The sequence below is a fragment of the Neoarius graeffei genome, chromosome 18, assembly GCF_027579695.1.
Source record: "Neoarius graeffei isolate fNeoGra1 chromosome 18, fNeoGra1.pri, whole genome shotgun sequence".
Taxonomy (NCBI): Eukaryota; Metazoa; Chordata; class Actinopteri; order Siluriformes; family Ariidae; genus Neoarius; species Neoarius graeffei.
In genome coordinates, this window is record NC_083586.1 from 17,052,816 (window position 1) to 17,070,113 (window position 17,298).

At 38.9% G+C, this 17,298-nt stretch overlaps 1 protein-coding gene across 1 annotated transcript in view; it reads left to right on the forward strand.

The window, feature by feature from the left end:
- The window catches only part of LOC132865959 (receptor tyrosine-protein kinase erbB-4-like), a 115,686-nt gene extending 100,094 nt beyond the window's left edge, over positions 1 to 15,592 (forward strand). The window contains exons 15-27 of the mRNA XM_060898466.1: positions 2,813 to 2,967; positions 4,216 to 4,260; positions 4,521 to 4,653; positions 4,785 to 4,907; positions 5,022 to 5,120; positions 7,338 to 7,523; positions 12,785 to 12,937; positions 13,074 to 13,149; positions 13,350 to 13,496; positions 13,893 to 13,990; positions 14,073 to 14,243; positions 14,364 to 14,625; positions 14,823 to 15,592. Of these exons, the coding sequence (XP_060754449.1) occupies positions 2,813 to 2,967; positions 4,216 to 4,260; positions 4,521 to 4,653; positions 4,785 to 4,907; positions 5,022 to 5,120; positions 7,338 to 7,523; positions 12,785 to 12,937; positions 13,074 to 13,149; positions 13,350 to 13,496; positions 13,893 to 13,990; positions 14,073 to 14,243; positions 14,364 to 14,625; positions 14,823 to 15,592 (2,418 nt within the window). The remainder of the gene's footprint in view (positions 1 to 2,812; positions 2,968 to 4,215; positions 4,261 to 4,520; positions 4,654 to 4,784; positions 4,908 to 5,021; positions 5,121 to 7,337; positions 7,524 to 12,784; positions 12,938 to 13,073; positions 13,150 to 13,349; positions 13,497 to 13,892; positions 13,991 to 14,072; positions 14,244 to 14,363; positions 14,626 to 14,822) is intronic.
- The last annotated feature ends 1,706 nt before the right edge of the window (positions 15,593 to 17,298 follow it).

A 17,298-nucleotide genomic window follows, 5' to 3' on the forward strand; every position in this document is an offset into this window, starting at 1 on the left:
GATTACTGTGCATAAGTAAAGTCCTAATGAGCAAGGTAACTTTCCTGGATTGGTCCCCTCACCCAATCTGGATTGGAGTATAGGTCGGTTCTTAGAGTCCAAGAGCCAGATGACAGTGTTTTTGTGTGTTGTCAGTGATAAACAGTTGTATCAGGCCCATGTGAAAGTTTTTAAGAAAAGGACTTTAGATAGGGTGGGTGATTTGCAGTGGAGACTCTTGCACAGTGCTATAGCTATTAATGCATTTGTATCAACCTTAAACCCAGAGGTTGGTCAGGAATGTCCTTTTTGTGGTCAAAGAGAGACAGTTTTTCATGCTTTCTTGCACTGTGTAAGTTTGCAGCCTTTAATTAATTGTTTTAATGGAGATTTCGCAATGGAGATTTTCACTGTTGGGTTTAACCCTCTAGGGTCGAGAGCTTCTCTGATGAAGCTCGGCAGGTTTAGAAAAAGTAGGACAGATATTTAGATAAATATCTTCACGAGTTTTTTATCATACAAGCATGATAAACATATTGACAGAAACGTTATACTTTTACATTTTTCTATGTGCCCACTGCCAAATAATATTGTATTTTTTAAATTACATAAATTAGATGAAACATAAAACTTGTCACCTTACTCACGCTGGAGTCGGAGCGCTGAGGGCGCACTTATACATTCATAAAAGACTATTCACATGGTAATGGCATGATAATCACTTTCACTCTTTTGGTTTTGATTGGTTTCTCTTTCGCACTGGGAATGCCCACCGTAAACAGGATAAAATCTGTCAGCCAAAGTTTAGGCTATTTGGAGGTAAAACTTGTTTGCGAGATGGCACGCAGATTTTATGCGCTTCGGATGATTCAGGACAATTATTCAATTTCAAAACAATGATTCAATTCATGATTCAATTCATGATTCAGGACAGTGATTCAATTCAATCTTGAGAACTGCAACACTGGTGATGAGCGGTGCCTTTTTTTACTTCAACCGATCCGGCCGAAGATCAACTCAAATAAGTGTAAATATTTCTTCTATTTATTATGAGCATACCAGTTGATACTATGTGTGCACTGTAGTGCATACACAGGAAAAATGACTGAGCAATTTTTTCCAGAGTTAAAAGTATTTTTCTCAAAAATAGTAAATTTTGCTATACTTTGAGTTGAGAGTAAAATTTGGAGTTGGAGCAAAATCTCATCTCATCTCATCTCATCTCATTATCTGTAGCCACTTTATCCTGTTCTACAGGGTCGCAGGCAAGCTGGAGCCTATCCCAGCTAACTATGGGCGAAAGGCGGGGTACACCCTGGACAAGTCGCCAGGGAGTTGGAGCAAAATTACAGAGCAATTGTGTAACAGAGTTGGTTGTGGCTCTGAACTGAGTGAAATAGTAAAAGAGTTAATTTTAAGAAAGCACTGAATAGAGTCAAATACCAAAATAAAGTCAAATATCAGATAAACAAAGATGTTGTGAAAAGCAATTTTAGAACTGTGTTGGAATGTGTGAAAAAACAATTATCTAACCTATTGTGATGAACCATTTTGATGACTTGAGCTGATGGGATTAAGCGTTGACAGTGGGAAGGGTTTTCACTTTTCTCATTGAATGGAATGGACTTTTTTACTCTTCTCACTGAATACCCCTCCCACTGCCAACCCTTTATCCCAAAACAATAGGACATTTTTTTTTTGATGGCCAGCTAATTGTCCAAATCAACGGAGCAGATTTAAGTTTTTGTGCTTGATACATGTCTAAGACTGAACATAATCACCTCAAGTGACCCAAACAGTTTGTCACAATGGGTAAGGTCATGTTTTTTCACACATTCCAACACAGTTCTAAAACTGCTTTTTACAATATCTTCATTTATCTGTTATATTTTTTAAAAAGTACAATCATGACATATAGTACTTGTATATTATTGTAGCTGAACTTGTGCTGAATACACAAAAGTCATATGACTGAAAATACTGCTTAGATTTGTTGAAATTGACAACAAAATCAAAGCATGCCAAAATCATTAGAGTGCCAGAAAATACCCTCAGACCCCAGAGGGTTAAACAGACAGAATGAGTGTAAACTGCTAAATTTTATTTTGGATCAAACCAAAATGGCCATTTATATCAGCAGAAAAAACAAGATTGACAATCAACTTACTATGCATTTTATCATCACTCACCAGTGTTATGGTTCTTATCCATTTTTTGTGCAATATGTTCTCTTGTGCAAGGTTTGGTTGTGACCCTACTGTCACTGTCTATTGGTCTAAGTCTGTGTTTCTAGTGCAATATGCATGTCTGTCTAGCTGTCTAGTATGTTTACCTATTGTTGTCTTGTGTGCATTTAATGTAACATGTTTATTTGTTTATTGTACATACCAGCACATTGGAGTGTGGGGAAACGTAATTTCTTTCAGCTGTGTACTGCTTGTTGTATGGTCTGAATGACAATAAAGTTTGACTTTGACTTAGTAATGATGTACTAGTTTTATTTTCGGCTCTGATAAAACCTGGGGTGTTCATTGATTTTTGGTTTTACAAACTTGTGCAGGAGCTTGAGCCTTTTGAAATATGGTATTACAAACAAGTTTTATGTACTGTGTTTGAGAGTGAATTGCACTTTTAACAATCTTTTTAGAATACCCCTGTTTATGATTAAATCTGCAGTGTTGCTGCCTTTCAGGTCTCCATGTAAATGACACATGATTTGATATTTTAAGATGTTATAGTTGCATATTTCTGTATTGTAATAAAGAGTAATATTAAAAATCAAACACTCTCTCTCCTCTCTCTCTCTCTGTCTCTCTCTCTCTCTCCTCTTTAGGGTGCAGATCAATGTATGAAGTGTGTTCATGTGAAAGATGGCCCCAGTTGTGTGGAGAAATGTCCTGATGGGCTGCAGGGTGCCGACAGTTTCATTTTCAAATACGCTCACAGCAACAATGAGTGTAGACCCTGCCACACCCACTGCACCCGGGGGTACGTACGTGTGTGTGTGTGGGTGTGCTCATGTTTGATTAATGCTGATAAACTAAGTGCTCCAACAAATGACAACTGGAAAACAAACAAACAAACAAACAAACAAACAAAAAACCCCTGCAAATATGCACTGAAATGAACCACAAGGAATTAGATCACTTACTCGCAATGACATCATTTCCTCATAATGCAGCAGCAACCTGAGTTTAATAGCAATAAGTTTGCATGCTGTGTTTTTTTTCCATATTAACTTATCTACTGCACTGAATCAAATACAGAATTAAATCTCTAAATCACACTGTATTAAATTTACAACTGCTGTAGATTACAGTTATTATGGTTATTATTCCTGGCATCCAGCAGAGATTTTGAACCTGTCTCAGAGTTCACAGCTTTAATAGAAAATATTTTAATTGGGACTAAATTGTCCATTAGAGCTCAGTGTCACTGAGCAGTTTAGCTGAGATTAAACTTCCTGTTCCAAGTGCATTCTGGGTACATGGCCTCAGCCTGTTAAAATGGAGGATATTATAAACTGTTTAAATGTCTTTAGATCATAGAGTAGTGTATCAGTAAAACCCTTTTTATTACATAAGCTATTTAATAAGTCTTATGGTTGTGTTTTATGTTGCATCACACCCTCATAATAGTCTGATATTACTACTACTACGAATAATAATAATAATAATAATAATAATAATAATAATAATAATAATAAACAGTTATTCACCGAAGGCAAAGTGAATATTAATGGATAATATTTGAGATGAAGTTGAGGTTATTATTCACCAATATTCACTGAGCCTGATGCAAATAATTGTTTTAGTATAAATGCACAGTTGATTATTTCAAAAACATCGTCTTCAAAAAAAATTATTTCACACTTCAAAAGCGGCATGTAAATGTAATAACGGCGTGGCGCAGACTTGTGTCACTTATCTATGCCGAGTCACATAAAATACTTTTTTTGAAATCGATAAAATAAATCACAATTCCATCTGACCTTTGAATAGTTTTAGACCAAACTTCTTAGCATCTTTAGTGCTTTTAGGGACAGCATTTTCTTTCATCATTTGTAATTCTTCCTCACTTACAGTGACGAAGCGATTGGGCACCTTTTTGCCGAGTTGCTCGAAGTGATTATCGATAAATAGTCAGAGTTTCTCAACCAATCAGCACGCGCAATTTCCTATAATCACCTCTCTATTTATATGAATAATAATTTTTACACAACACTATGTGTTTCAGATGCACTGGACCTCAGATTCAAGACTGCATTGGAATAATGGACAGGTAATAATAATAATAATAATGCAAAATTGTCATGTGACCGAGTTGGAGACCGATGCAAATGCAGTTTAGAAAACTGGGAAACAAATTATTATTATTATTATTATTATTATTTTTATTTTGCTCATAGTCACCCATGCTGGAATGAAATGCTAATGAACATTTTTTTAGATAAAACACCTCAAATAACTTATTCTCTTTCTTCTTCTGTTAGGTATTTTTACATTTTTGACAGTTTAAATGTGAGCTGTTTTTCATTACAGGACTCCTCTGATTGCAGCTGGAGTTATCGGGATGATGTTTGTGCTTGTGATTGTGGTGCTTGGTTTTGCTGTTTACATCAGACGAAAGAGCATCAAGAAGAAGAGAGTGTTACGGCGCTTTCTGGAATCCGAGGTACAAATTAATGATTTAGGATCTGCTGTATGTATATGTATACACACGTGTGTGTGTGTGTGTGTGTGTGTGTATTGTATGAGGTGAGTACAGTGCATTGTAGTAACTGATTTGTGATTTGTGTTGATCAGCTCTTGGAGCCTCTTAAAACCAGTGGAACAGCAGTGAATCAGGCTCAGCTGCGCTTACTAAAGGAAACTGAAGTGAAGAGGGTTAAAATCTTGGGATCTGGAACCTTCAGTACTGTTTACAAGGTAATCGAGGGAAAGTGTGTGTGTGTGTGTGTGTGTGTGTGTGTGTAGGTGTATGTGTGATAAGTGTGTATTTTATTATTCTATAAAATGTTTTGATGTGTTTTTCTCTATCAGGGCATCTGGATACCTGAAGGTGAGAGTGTGAAAATCTCAGTGGCTGTAAAAGTCCTCAGTGAAACTACAGGACTGAAATCCAATGCAAAGTTTCTGGATGTGAGTCACAACAATGCTCTTTTCCATGCACATGAATTTCCAAGTGCACACACCTAGTTCTTTAGTTTAATACAACCAAGATTCCAAAAAAGTTGGGACAAAGTACAAATTGTAAATAAAAATGGAATGCAGTGATGTGGAAGTTTCAAAATTCCATATTTTATTCAGAATAGAACATAGATGACATATCAAATGTTTAAACTGAGAAAATGTATCTTTTAAAGAGAAAAATTAGGTGATTTCAAATTTCATGACAGCAACACATCTCAAAAAAGTTGGGACAAGGCCATGTTTACCACTGTGAGACATCCCCTTTTCTCTTTACAACAGTCTGTAAACGTCTGGGGACTGAGGAGACAAGTTGCTCAAGTTTAGGGATAGGAATGTTAACCCATTCTTGTGTAATGTAGGATTCTAGTTGCTCAACTGTCTTAGGTCTTTTTTATCGTATATTCCGTTTTATGATGCGCCAAATGTTTTCTATGGGTGAAAGATCTGGACTGCAGACTGGCCAGTTCAGTACCCGGACCCTTCTTCTATGCAGCCATGATGCTGTAATTGATACAGTATGTGGTTTGGCATTGTTATGTTGGAAAATGCAAGGTCTTCCCTGAAAGAAGCGTCGTCTGGATGGGAGCATATGTTGCTCTAGAACCTGGATATACCTTTCAGCATTGATGGCATCTTTCCAGATGTGTAAGCTGCCCATGCCACACGCACTAATGCAACCCCATACCATCAGAGACGCAGGCTTCTGAACTGAGCGCTGATAACAACTTGGGTCGTCCTTCTCCTCTTTAGTCTGAATGACACGGAGTCCCTGATTCCCATAAAGAACTTCAAATTTTGATTCGTCTGACCACAGAACAGTTTTCCACTTTGCCACAGTCCATTTTAAATGAGCCTTGGCCCAGAGAAGACGTCTGCGCTTCAGGATCATGTTTAGATACGGCTTCTTCTTTGAACTATAGAGTTTTAGCTGGCAACGGCGGATGGCACGGTGAATTGTGTTCACAGATAATGTTCTCTGGAAATATTCCTGAGCCTATTTTGTGATTTCCAACACAGAAGCATGCCTGTATGTGATGCAGTGCCGTCTAAGGGCCCAAAGATCATGGGCACCCAGTATGGTTTTCCGGCCTTGACCCTTATGCACAGAGATTCTTCCAGATTCTTTGAATCTTTTGATGATATTATGCACTTTAGATGATGATATGTTCAAACTCTTTGCAATTTTACACTGTCGAACTCCTTTCTGATATTGCTCCACTGTTTGTCGGCGCAGAATTAGGGGGATTGGTGATCCTCTTCCCATCTTTACTTCTGAGAGCCGCTGCCACTCCAAGATGCTCTTTTTATACCCAGTCATGTTAATGACCTATTGCCAATTGATCTAATGAGTTGCAATTTGGTCTTCCAGCTGTTCCTTTTTTGTACCTTTAACTTTTCCAGACTCTTATTGCCCTGTCCCAACTTTTTTGAGATGTGTTGCTGTCATGAAATTTCAAATGAGCCAATATTTGGCACGAAATTTCAAAATGTCTCACTTTTGACATTTGATATGTTGTCTATGTTCTATTGTGAATACAATATCAGTTTTTGAGATTTGTAAATTATTGCATTCCGTTTTTATGTGCAATTTGTACTTTGTCCCAACTTTTTTGGAATCGGGGTTGTAGATGTATGAAATAGAAAGTATCCTATCTTTATTAAGAACAGATATAAACTATATTCATGCACATGCACTGTCAAGTGCATAAATCTCTCTCTCTCTCACACACACACACGCACACACACATACACAGATGAGTAGATGCTGAGGGTCACTCTTACTAATGGCTTTCAGCTTTTCTGAGAGGTAAGAGAACACTAAACCCACTCTTTCATTATTTATTTCTCTCTCTTTCACTCTATAAAGGTTCATGGATAATGTTTAGTCTGGGATTTGAGCAGATGGATAGTGATGCCCTTTCTCTTTTTCCTTAGAGCTCTGAAATACACTTCATTCTTTGCTCTTTCTTACTTTACTTCAAGGCCAATGTTAATGCACAGCCTTTTCTCTCCATTCAGGAATGAATGAATGAATGAATAAATAAATAAATAAAGCTTAGCATGGTCGTCAGGTGAATGTTAGCATCATTGTGTTTTCGAAAGGGTCTCAACCGGCATCTGATATTCACAGCTTTCTATTCCAAGGTCATGTTTTCTCACCCCCAGGAGGCTGTGCTGATGTCCAGCATGGATCACCCGCACCTGCTGCGTCTGCTCGGGGTGTGTGTGAGCCCGAACGTGCAGCTGGTGACCCAATTCATGCCCCATGGCTGCCTGCTGGATTATGTTCACGAGCACAAGGACAATGTTGGCTCTCAGCTGCTGCTCAATTGGTGTGTGCAGATTGCCAAGGTAAGAGTGTTCTGTTTCTGCTTGTGGCTTGTATTTCTTTTTTAGTTTGTGTTCTGTGTGTTCATGCAAAAATCTACAAGTCCCTATTATTGAGACAGTAAAAGTCTCAATGCCCTTCATTAAGATTACCAGGGAAAGTCACAGAATATGAATACATTCTTCAAATTTCCTAGCTAGCCTTTCTAGCTTTTAAATCACACCAGCTTTCGACTTTCAGCCAAAAATGCCATTTACTTTTCATTTTAGGATAAAGCGGCTAGAGATAATGAGATTTTATATATATATATATATATATATATATATATATATATATATATATATATATATATTAGTGCTGTCAAAAATGTCGCGTTATTAATGCGTTAACTTGACTCAATTTTAACGGCGATAATTTTTTTATCGCGAGATTAACGCTCTGTGACATGATGCCACGCCCCGCACAGCCAGAGTCCTCTGCCCTCCCCCGAAGAGCCACGGTGCTCGGCTTAAGTTTCGTTTTCCCATCGGTGGCTCCAGCCCCACTTTGCAGTGGCTGTGACAAGACGTGTTATGCTCTGCAATAAAAAAAAAAAAAAAAAACATTGGTACAACCAGTGTTCGAACTATGCCGATATTTTCGGGGGGTCCCTTTATTCCCTTGGGGGGGGGCTTGCGCTTGTCTCAGAGCGCGGCTCTCCATCGCGCGCTCACTTCGGATATGCAAATGCTTCCCGTTACACATGATTACTATGTCAATAAACATCATTTTGACAATATTTTAGAGACCCCCCAACATTTCCCAAGTCATGTTTTCAAGGGATCTCATGTCTGTTTCAGGGGATCTCGGATCCCCCGTGTACCCCCGTAGTTCGAACGGTGAGCAAGCCCATTCACTTTTTTATGCTGATAAGAGAATTACAATGGTTTTTCATGTGACAAAAATGTGCGATTAAATTGCGATTAATCACGAGTTAACTATGACAGTCGCGACATTAATCGCGATTAAATATTTTAATCGCTTGACAGCACTAATATATATATATATATATATATATATATATATATATATATATATATATATATATATATAGGTACACCCATACATAGACCTTCCCTTGACACCAGCACAATGCATAAAAGCATGCAGATACAAATCAAGAGCTTCAGTTAATGTTCACTTCAAACATCAGAATGGGAAAAAACTGTGATCTCAAAGTGTGAATTTCACTGTGGCATGCGTGTTGGTTTGAGTATTTCAGAAACTGCTGATTTCCTGGGGTTTTCACACATAACAGTCTCTAGAGTTTACACAGAATGGTGCGAAAAACAAAAAACACTGAGTGAGTGACAGTTCTGTGGGTGGAAACAAACGCCTTGTTGATCAGAGCGGGCAGAGGAAAATGGCCAGATTGGTTCGAGCTGTCAGGAAGGATATAGTAACTCATATAATCACTCTTTACAACCGTGGTGAGCAGAAAAGCATCTCAGCATGCAACAGCAGAAGACCACATTGGGTTCCACTCCCGCAGCCACGAACAGGAATCTTCGAATCAAGAACAAGTTCCTATTAAAGTGGCCGGTGAGTGTCCATGTATATATATTTGGATTATGATTGGTAAGCCACATTCATAAGCAATTAAAGAGAGACATGTCAGCTTCAGCTATTCAACTTAAATGTGCACAGTAAAAAGGTTCTTCAATGAAAAGCCATAATCATAAGCAGCTGGAGGGGGGTTCAAAGTTTACCAGTAGCGTTGCTGTTTAATGAAAGTTGTGTCCTTGATTTCTTTATTCAGCAGCCCCTATAAACTGATAAATCGCAGTATGTCTGCACAGCATGGTCCTCCTCTTAATGGTCCAAGTATCCATTTTTTTCTTGGATGTTCTGCCACATCACACAACTCTGCTGCTTTTGTTTTTCTTTTGTGCCCTTTTATTTTTTTAGCCTCAGGCTTCCTTCCTGCCTACAAAGCTCCTACACTGTCATGCTTAGTCCCCAGCAGCATGTGTGTGAAGGCGCAGAGTAAATGAGTTCCAAGCACAGATGATGAAGGACACCTTCAGAGGTCACCTTCATCCGCAGTGGCTTTCAGTGTACTTTTGCCTTTACCATTTTGCGCACAAAGTCCGCATTTTAACGCCACTGATACAAGTCACTCAAAAAAAAAAAAAGGAACTTGATAAACATGGCCGATCCACTCGAACTATGAATCTGAAATGGTTGATGGTTGCAAAAGAAGCCTTGCCCCTTTTCTCTATCTCACACAGTAATCTCTCATCTCAAATCAGTTTTCACTCTTGAAACATGAGGCCTTGCTTTCTGGTAAGGTAAATGGAGGATGTTTTGAGATCATTCGTGTGAAATTAAATCTATCAGTGTATTCGAATTACTGAGCATTAAACACATATGAATAACATCAATCAGCAATGTTTACTGCATTTAATAATGGCACAAAAACTGTCTGAAAATGGTCAAAAACTGCTCTATTTTGTTTAGAAATTGTGCCAGAAGATCGACTTGGCTTACAATAGAGCCCTGCACTCCCGCGGAAGTCCCGTGGGACCCGACGCAAAGCAGTGCAGTGCAGGACAAATTTTGAAAGCTCATTGCGGGCGCGAGGGGGAGTGCACAATGCGGGCGCGGGCGGGAGAGGTGAGCTGCAGTCCCGCTAACTAAAAACGTGTTTAAAATAAAATTTATAAATTATTAATTTATGTCTATCGTATATAATTTGTGCTGGATATTTTATTTGGCATTAATAAAAACATTTTAAGATGCCTAAATTTGCGGATGTGGTCTAATCTCGCGTACGTTTCCGATTCCTTTCCGCTCTTCCGTGTTTGAGATCTCCGATCATGGCAGAAGAGCAGAGCTCCTCTAGTGAAGCTCACAGTGCTTCAGAAGTAAGTGCTGCTTTAAAAAGAGGTACATTTACCATTAAAAAGTCAAGAGTATTAGTCCTAAGTATTAAAAAGTATTAAAAAAAGTATTAAAAAGTATTAACTAGTATTAAAAAGGACTGTGTATCGCACAGATTGTTTATTTTAAAGCTAGAAATAGACAGTGTATAATCTGAGGAGCTGGTTGTGGTTGCGCAGCACTTCATATGAGATGAGAATGAAATCGCGGTTGGAATCATAACGCCACAGACTCGGAAGTGGGAGTGCGAGTGCGCAAAGCAAGAGCTGTCAATCAAAGCGAGAGCTGTCAATCATGAGCACATGCAGCGCTCAACTTGGAATGTGTCAGCAGAATGTCAGAGTCTAAACAATAAACTTACAATAAATGAAGGATCGGTCAGTGGAGAGCTCAGCTAAGCTCAGCATGTTTAATTCCCCAAGCCAATGACAAGAACTTTCGTGAGAAATAACGCGAACGTCTGCATCATGTGGGATTTGCGGGCGGGAGTGGGACAAAATATGGCAGGCGCGGGCGGGAGCGGGACTGAAAATCATAATTCTTTGCGGGAGCGGGACTGCACAATGCGGGAGCGGGCGGGACTGAAAATTCTGTCCCTCGCAGACCTCTAGCTTACAATGAGGTGTCAAATCTAACACGTTATGAATACTTTTCGTAGTAATGTTACTTAGAAAGTGATTTTAAACCATTTTCTGTTTTCTCCTGTCCCATCAACATGATCAAACAGCATGGTTGAGCCTGCTACAGTAGAAGCTGGAGTGTGTATGTATTAAATGTTTTACAGTCACCACAAAGTGCTTAAGGGGGAAAAAAACTGCTGCCACTCATCTGTTCAAGAACCCTGCTTTCTTATTTATTGCTGTACATCATTTTTTTTCTTAGAATAGAAAGAAAAAGAGTGTGCATGCAAACTTTTCTAGTGGTGAAATTCACACATGAATTATGACCGTGATGTGTTTATTTGTAAGCGACACAAGCTACTGGTGTAAAATGCTGCCTTGCTGTCATGCTTGGGTGCTTTATTTTTGGTACGACTTTCCCCTTATCCTGCTTGCTAACCTGCACCACTGTCAAGTCACCTGTCCATTGTGAACTGATGGCTCACACTGGCTCTTCATCGCAGACTTTCGGACACTGACTTAATGACTTCTATCAATTATGCGCCCACCTGCGATACGTCCCTGCTGTTGGAGGTTGTCGCGGTCGCACCACAGCCTGATTGGTAGCAGATCCTCATTTAGAGACAGTTCATGGCACATGGAGGAATAATAAATGAGTTTATGGTAATGGAAGCATGATGTATTAGCAGGACGGATTCTGCTGTATCTCCAGCTGAACCAGGAACGCTGGCTATTCATCCCTCTGAATGTGGTGCCATCTCATTGCATAATGGATTATTGATGAACTAATTAATTGTGGAAGTACATTTTGATTGGCTATAGCAGAAGTATGGCAGGCTGAATAGGATGTTGTGCATCTTTTTTTCCCTTTCCTGTTTCTGTGTGCCCAGTTAGTAAATTAAAACACTCAATAAACCTGTCAAGAAAACCCTGGCATCCCAATACCCAGTGATTCCTTGCAACCTCATTTCTCTTATAAGAATATAATACATTTTCTTTATTTTCTTTTTTTCCTAGAAGCCATCCTTGGTTGCATTCTTAACATACTGTTTCATTACATAAATCTTTACAAATCATTACTTTTATATTTTTAAAATAAAGGCCAATAATTGGCAACTGAAAACTGTTCGATCTAGAACAAATGCACCAACAGGTTCGAAGCAGAACAGACCTCAATTCGTTTTGACGTAGTGGATGTTGACTGGTTTATGACCTTCAGGACCTTGAAAACCTCTTTCTCTTTTCTCTATATAATGTCACACAAATTCTGTTTTCGATCTTGTTGTAAAATGATATTGCTGTAATAGGGTACATAGGGAGCCTCTTTGCTTTGACTCCTGTGGATTTCTAATTTCTAATGCACTCACTAAAACCAAAACAATGTAAAGCCAATGTGAGTGATTTTGCCCTAAAGCACTCCACTCGGCAGACATCAATGCACAGGGCTGGCTGCTATGCTAATTAGCATGAATAGATTGTGATTGGGTTGCTCTGCCTTTCATCATGACCATCTCTAATGGAACATGTAGGAATGGTTAAAGGCTAGCAGTGTGTGTAAAAGCAGAGAACTGGACCTGCATTGACACCATTAAAACAATGATTTCACACAGATTTGCAGTGACAGAATATAATTTGACAGGGCTTAATACCGAACCTTGAAGGACGCCTTCAAGATTGTACTTATAGGATGAGAGAAATGAGCCTAACATACTTATATGAATTATGATAACATATATTTTTAGGGTATGATGTACTTGGAGGAGAGAAGGCTGGTCCATAGAAACTTGTCTGCTCATAATGTTGTGGTGAAATCCCCAAACCACATCAAGATCACCGACTTTGGGCTTGCTCAGCTTCTGGGTGCTGAGATGGAGTACAATACAGATGAAAACAAGGTTAGAAAGTTTACCTTAAGCCACAATGGCATTCTTTTAAACTTCGATATGAACATGATCAAGCCTGCAGTATAACTATAGCATATACTATACAGAATAGACGTCTGTGTTTTCTTCTTCTCCCATTCGCATGCAGATGCTCATCAAGTGGATGGCACTGGAATGTATTCACTACAGAAAGTTTACGCACCAGAGTGATGTTTGGAGTTATGGTAAAGCAAATGCTCATTATGACTAGTTTGCATAATATAAGTCCAAAAAGTCATGTCAGTATTTATGGAGGAAAAGTTCAGAGTCAGAGTCCAGTTGTGCAGCTGCTTAAGTAATTTTTTCAAGTGTGCTTCTTGTCACTGTCCATGTCATTCATTTATTCAGTCATTTATGAAGCAGCCATTAATATTTCTTTCATCAGGAGTGACCATTTGGGAACTGATGACATTCGGAGAAAAGCCATATGATGGCATTCCCAATCGAGAGATCCCGGATATTCTGGAGAAAGGAGAACGTCTGGCTCAACCTCCTACATGCACCATTGATGTCTACATGGTCATGGTCAAATGTAGGTCTCAAAGCTTAAATTTTCTACCTGCAGATTGTAAAACAACATGTGTTGTGTCTAATTACAATTACATGACATGCTTTTCTGATTCTAATCACTGTATCATTAATAACTACATTGTAATAAATTGATAGAAATGAGTAATTATTGTTGTAGCATGAGCTTTAGAGGGAGAATTAATTCAGTGTGAAGTGGAAACGTGCAAGAGCTTGACAGCATTTGATAGAAATGATTCTATCAGCAAGTGAGGGACAAAATTGAAAAATTATTGACAAAAAGAAAAGACGTGGTGCAGGAGAATTTTCCATTTATTTGTGTTGCATTAATATATTTCCTGCTGAAAGGGAAAGCTGCTTCATTTTATGACTCCTTAATGAACCTTTGTCTTTGCTCAAGGTTGGATGATCGATGCTGACAGTCGGCCCAGGTTTAAAGAGCTCGCTACAGAGTTCTGTAGGATGGCAAGAGACCCTCAGAGATACCTAGTCATCCAGGTGAATAGCGAAAAGACTTTTTTTTTCTCTTAGTTGTGACACTTTACGCTTCTGGAGAGTATTGGGGTATTCTTTGTTTCAGGGAGATGACTGCATGAAGCTGCCCAGCCCCAACCACACTCAATTCTTCCACAGTCTTTTGGATGAGAATGAACTTGGAGATGTGATGGATGCTGATGAGTACCTGGTTCCTCAAAACCTCAAAGCTTCTGTTTCCTCCCATCCTTCCAGTCCTCATCTGGATTCCAGTCGGGTAAGGCTTGTAGTACATAGCACTACTGTATCTTTGCTTTTTTCCCCCTTAGATAATAATCAGACATGGAATTGAGATTTTTTTTGCCTGTTCTTTTATTGTGTCTTGAATGACATGCAGGGACTGAGTGACGAGACAATAGGAACACAGAGTTGTGAGGCAGCCACGTTGTCTGGTGAATTGTTTTTCCCAGTGAAGCCTGCGAAGGAGGAGCAGCTCTGTCATGGAAAGCTGAAGAAGAAGCTCAGCACTGCCTTTGTGGAGGACAGCAGCTGTCAGCGCTACAGTACAGATCCTGCTGCAGTCCTGAAAGAAAGAACCCAGAGTAGAAGTGCTGAAGAGGATCGCTGTGTGGTCGCCAGGAACGACAAGAGTTTCTCAGGTAACCTCTTCTGTTTCTGCTGTTGTCCAGTGTTTCATGCTGGTGGGAAACAAAATAACAATAATAGAACCTCGTGTTAAATTATGTAAGTGGATCAATGAATAAATTAAAATCAATAAATTGTGGGATACCCTGCTGTCATTCTTGGCAGGATCTTTGAGAGCTCATATTAAAAATGCTTCTTTTTTTAATTCCAGACCCTATTGAGGAGAATCCTTTCATCACACACCAGAAAAACAGAGAGATTCATGCACTGGACAACCCAGGTTACCTTGGCAACCATGATGGACAGCTCAAGACTGAGAATGAGAGCATTAACACTCCTCTACACCACAACAGAGATGAGATAATGCAGGAGACCCTGAAGAAAAGCGGGGTTTCTCTTCCTCTGCTGTCCAGAACAACAAGCAGGATGACAACCAGCCACGTAAATCTCAGCACTCAGTCAGACAGACCACATGTTCATTTTACAATTCCACCAGTTCAGCCTCCTCAAAGTGGACCAATGAGTCAAAATGGCCACCATCTCCGTTCAGGTCATGGTCTATGTACTGATTATCCAAAGAAGTATGTCCTTCCTTCAGTAACAGGACAAATATGCCACATCAGCCACCAAATCCAGCCTGGTTCTCCTGGTCCTGCTCACGTCTCACACCAACACGATAGTGTTAAAAATAGCAGCACTGCTCTACCAGGCCGTGTAATCCATCAAAGCAGCACAACAGAAACAGGTCATGCTGGAACAAGCAAGAAGTCCTTACACACAAACAATCCAGAGAAGCGGCATCACAGCCTTCCAGCCAGTGTTCCACAGCATCCTCCTCCAGATCCCTCACTGGTCTGCAGGAACAATTTCATCTACAAGCAGAATGGCCGTGAGAACCCAGAGAAACCATCAGAGTCCAGCATGAAGCCAGGAACATTTCTGCCTCCTCCACCATATAGACACAGAAATACTGTCGTGTAACATCTCAATCATCATGTTCCTCAGAGACTGCTTCTTCTACCAGCACGTTAAAGATATTACTTTCTAACTCAGCAGTTACTCACCTGCTGGAACATTTCATCTCATTATATATTGTATACTCTATACGCATATATATATATATATATATATATATATATATATATATATATATATATATACATACATATATACATACATATATACACACACAACAGTAAGTCAAAAAGTTCTAAGACAAATTGGAAAAAATATTTATGAAAATAAAGCTATTTCTCTACATATCCTCCATTTAAGTCTAAACACTTCTGCAAGCGGTGTTTTAATTGGAGAATTCCTTCTTTGTAGAATTCTGGGGGATGTCTTTCACACCTTTTGAAATGATAACATCTGTCTTTAGAACTTTTTACCCCTGTGTGTGTGTGTGTATTTTATATATATATATATATATATATATATATATATACACATACTGGGTGCGATTTGCTGGGGGGGATGGTGGGGATCATCCCCCCCTCTGGTTTTTATCTCTGCTGAAAAAAAATCCTCGGGGACAACCCCGTCAATAAAACAAACAAACCAAAAAAAAAGTTGACATGACAGGCATGTTGTGACACAGTTTTCTATGGTCTACATTGCACTCACTTTCAAAATGACCCGAAGTGGCAGCTTTGATGTTCACGAACGTCCCCAGCAAAAAGATATATTGTAGATAATAACAATATCTTTGCGTTCTATGCAGGGATGCAAACAGCGCGCCTTTTGGCGGATGCTGCCTTTTTCACGGCCGATTTTTTTTTTTTTAGGGGGGACGTTGGAGTGTCTGATTATAATTTCAAAGTAAATTCTGTATTAAAATTACTAAGTAAGCAAATCCGTTACAGTCCATGAAACAGGAAGTATAAGGATGAGAAAAAAACAGTTTAAATCGGAAAGCTGGGCACAATGTGAACTGCTCCATCAGAGCAAACTGTTCATTTAGTATTCATGTATTTTAGTGATTTTCGAGTCACTGTCCATTTAATCTGGAGGGAGAGAAACATCACAGCAATGCGAACTTTGTTGTGTTAGTGTTCGTGTATTTAGTCAGAGAGATAGGAAGATGAATTTACTATCTCTGGTTAGTGTTCGTTTTCATTTAGTGTTATTCATTTGATATCATCGGATGTTATTGAGCTGTTAGCCTATTGTTACCTTAATTTTGTGACGTTTCATGATTAAAAAAAAAAAAACATCCCCCCTTCTGGTTTTTTGACAAATCGCACCCTGTATATATATATATATATATATATATATATATATATATATATATATATATATAACAGCTGAGAGAACACACTGTACCTTTCAGCCTTTTGTACCTCCCCTTCATCCTGTGTGTGGGTAACATGAAAACTTTGTAAATTCTGGAACATGTTGAAGGATTTTATAGTATATTTTTTAGAAAACCGAAGGCACCGGATTGTTTACACATCAGTCTTGTATGATAAAAACATTAATACATTTACCTGGAATTTTTTTTTTTTTTTTGTGCAGTGTGAGAACTTGTGTGCTGTTCTGAGACAGCAAAGCCTTAATCAAGAGGCTGGTTAATCCTCCCTGACTCACTCGTGGATGTTATTTAATACAAATGTAGAGCGCTGAGACATTTCCAAGGTAGAAGTGTGAATACTAATTGAGAACGTTGTACTGTTGGCTTTTTCAAAAGA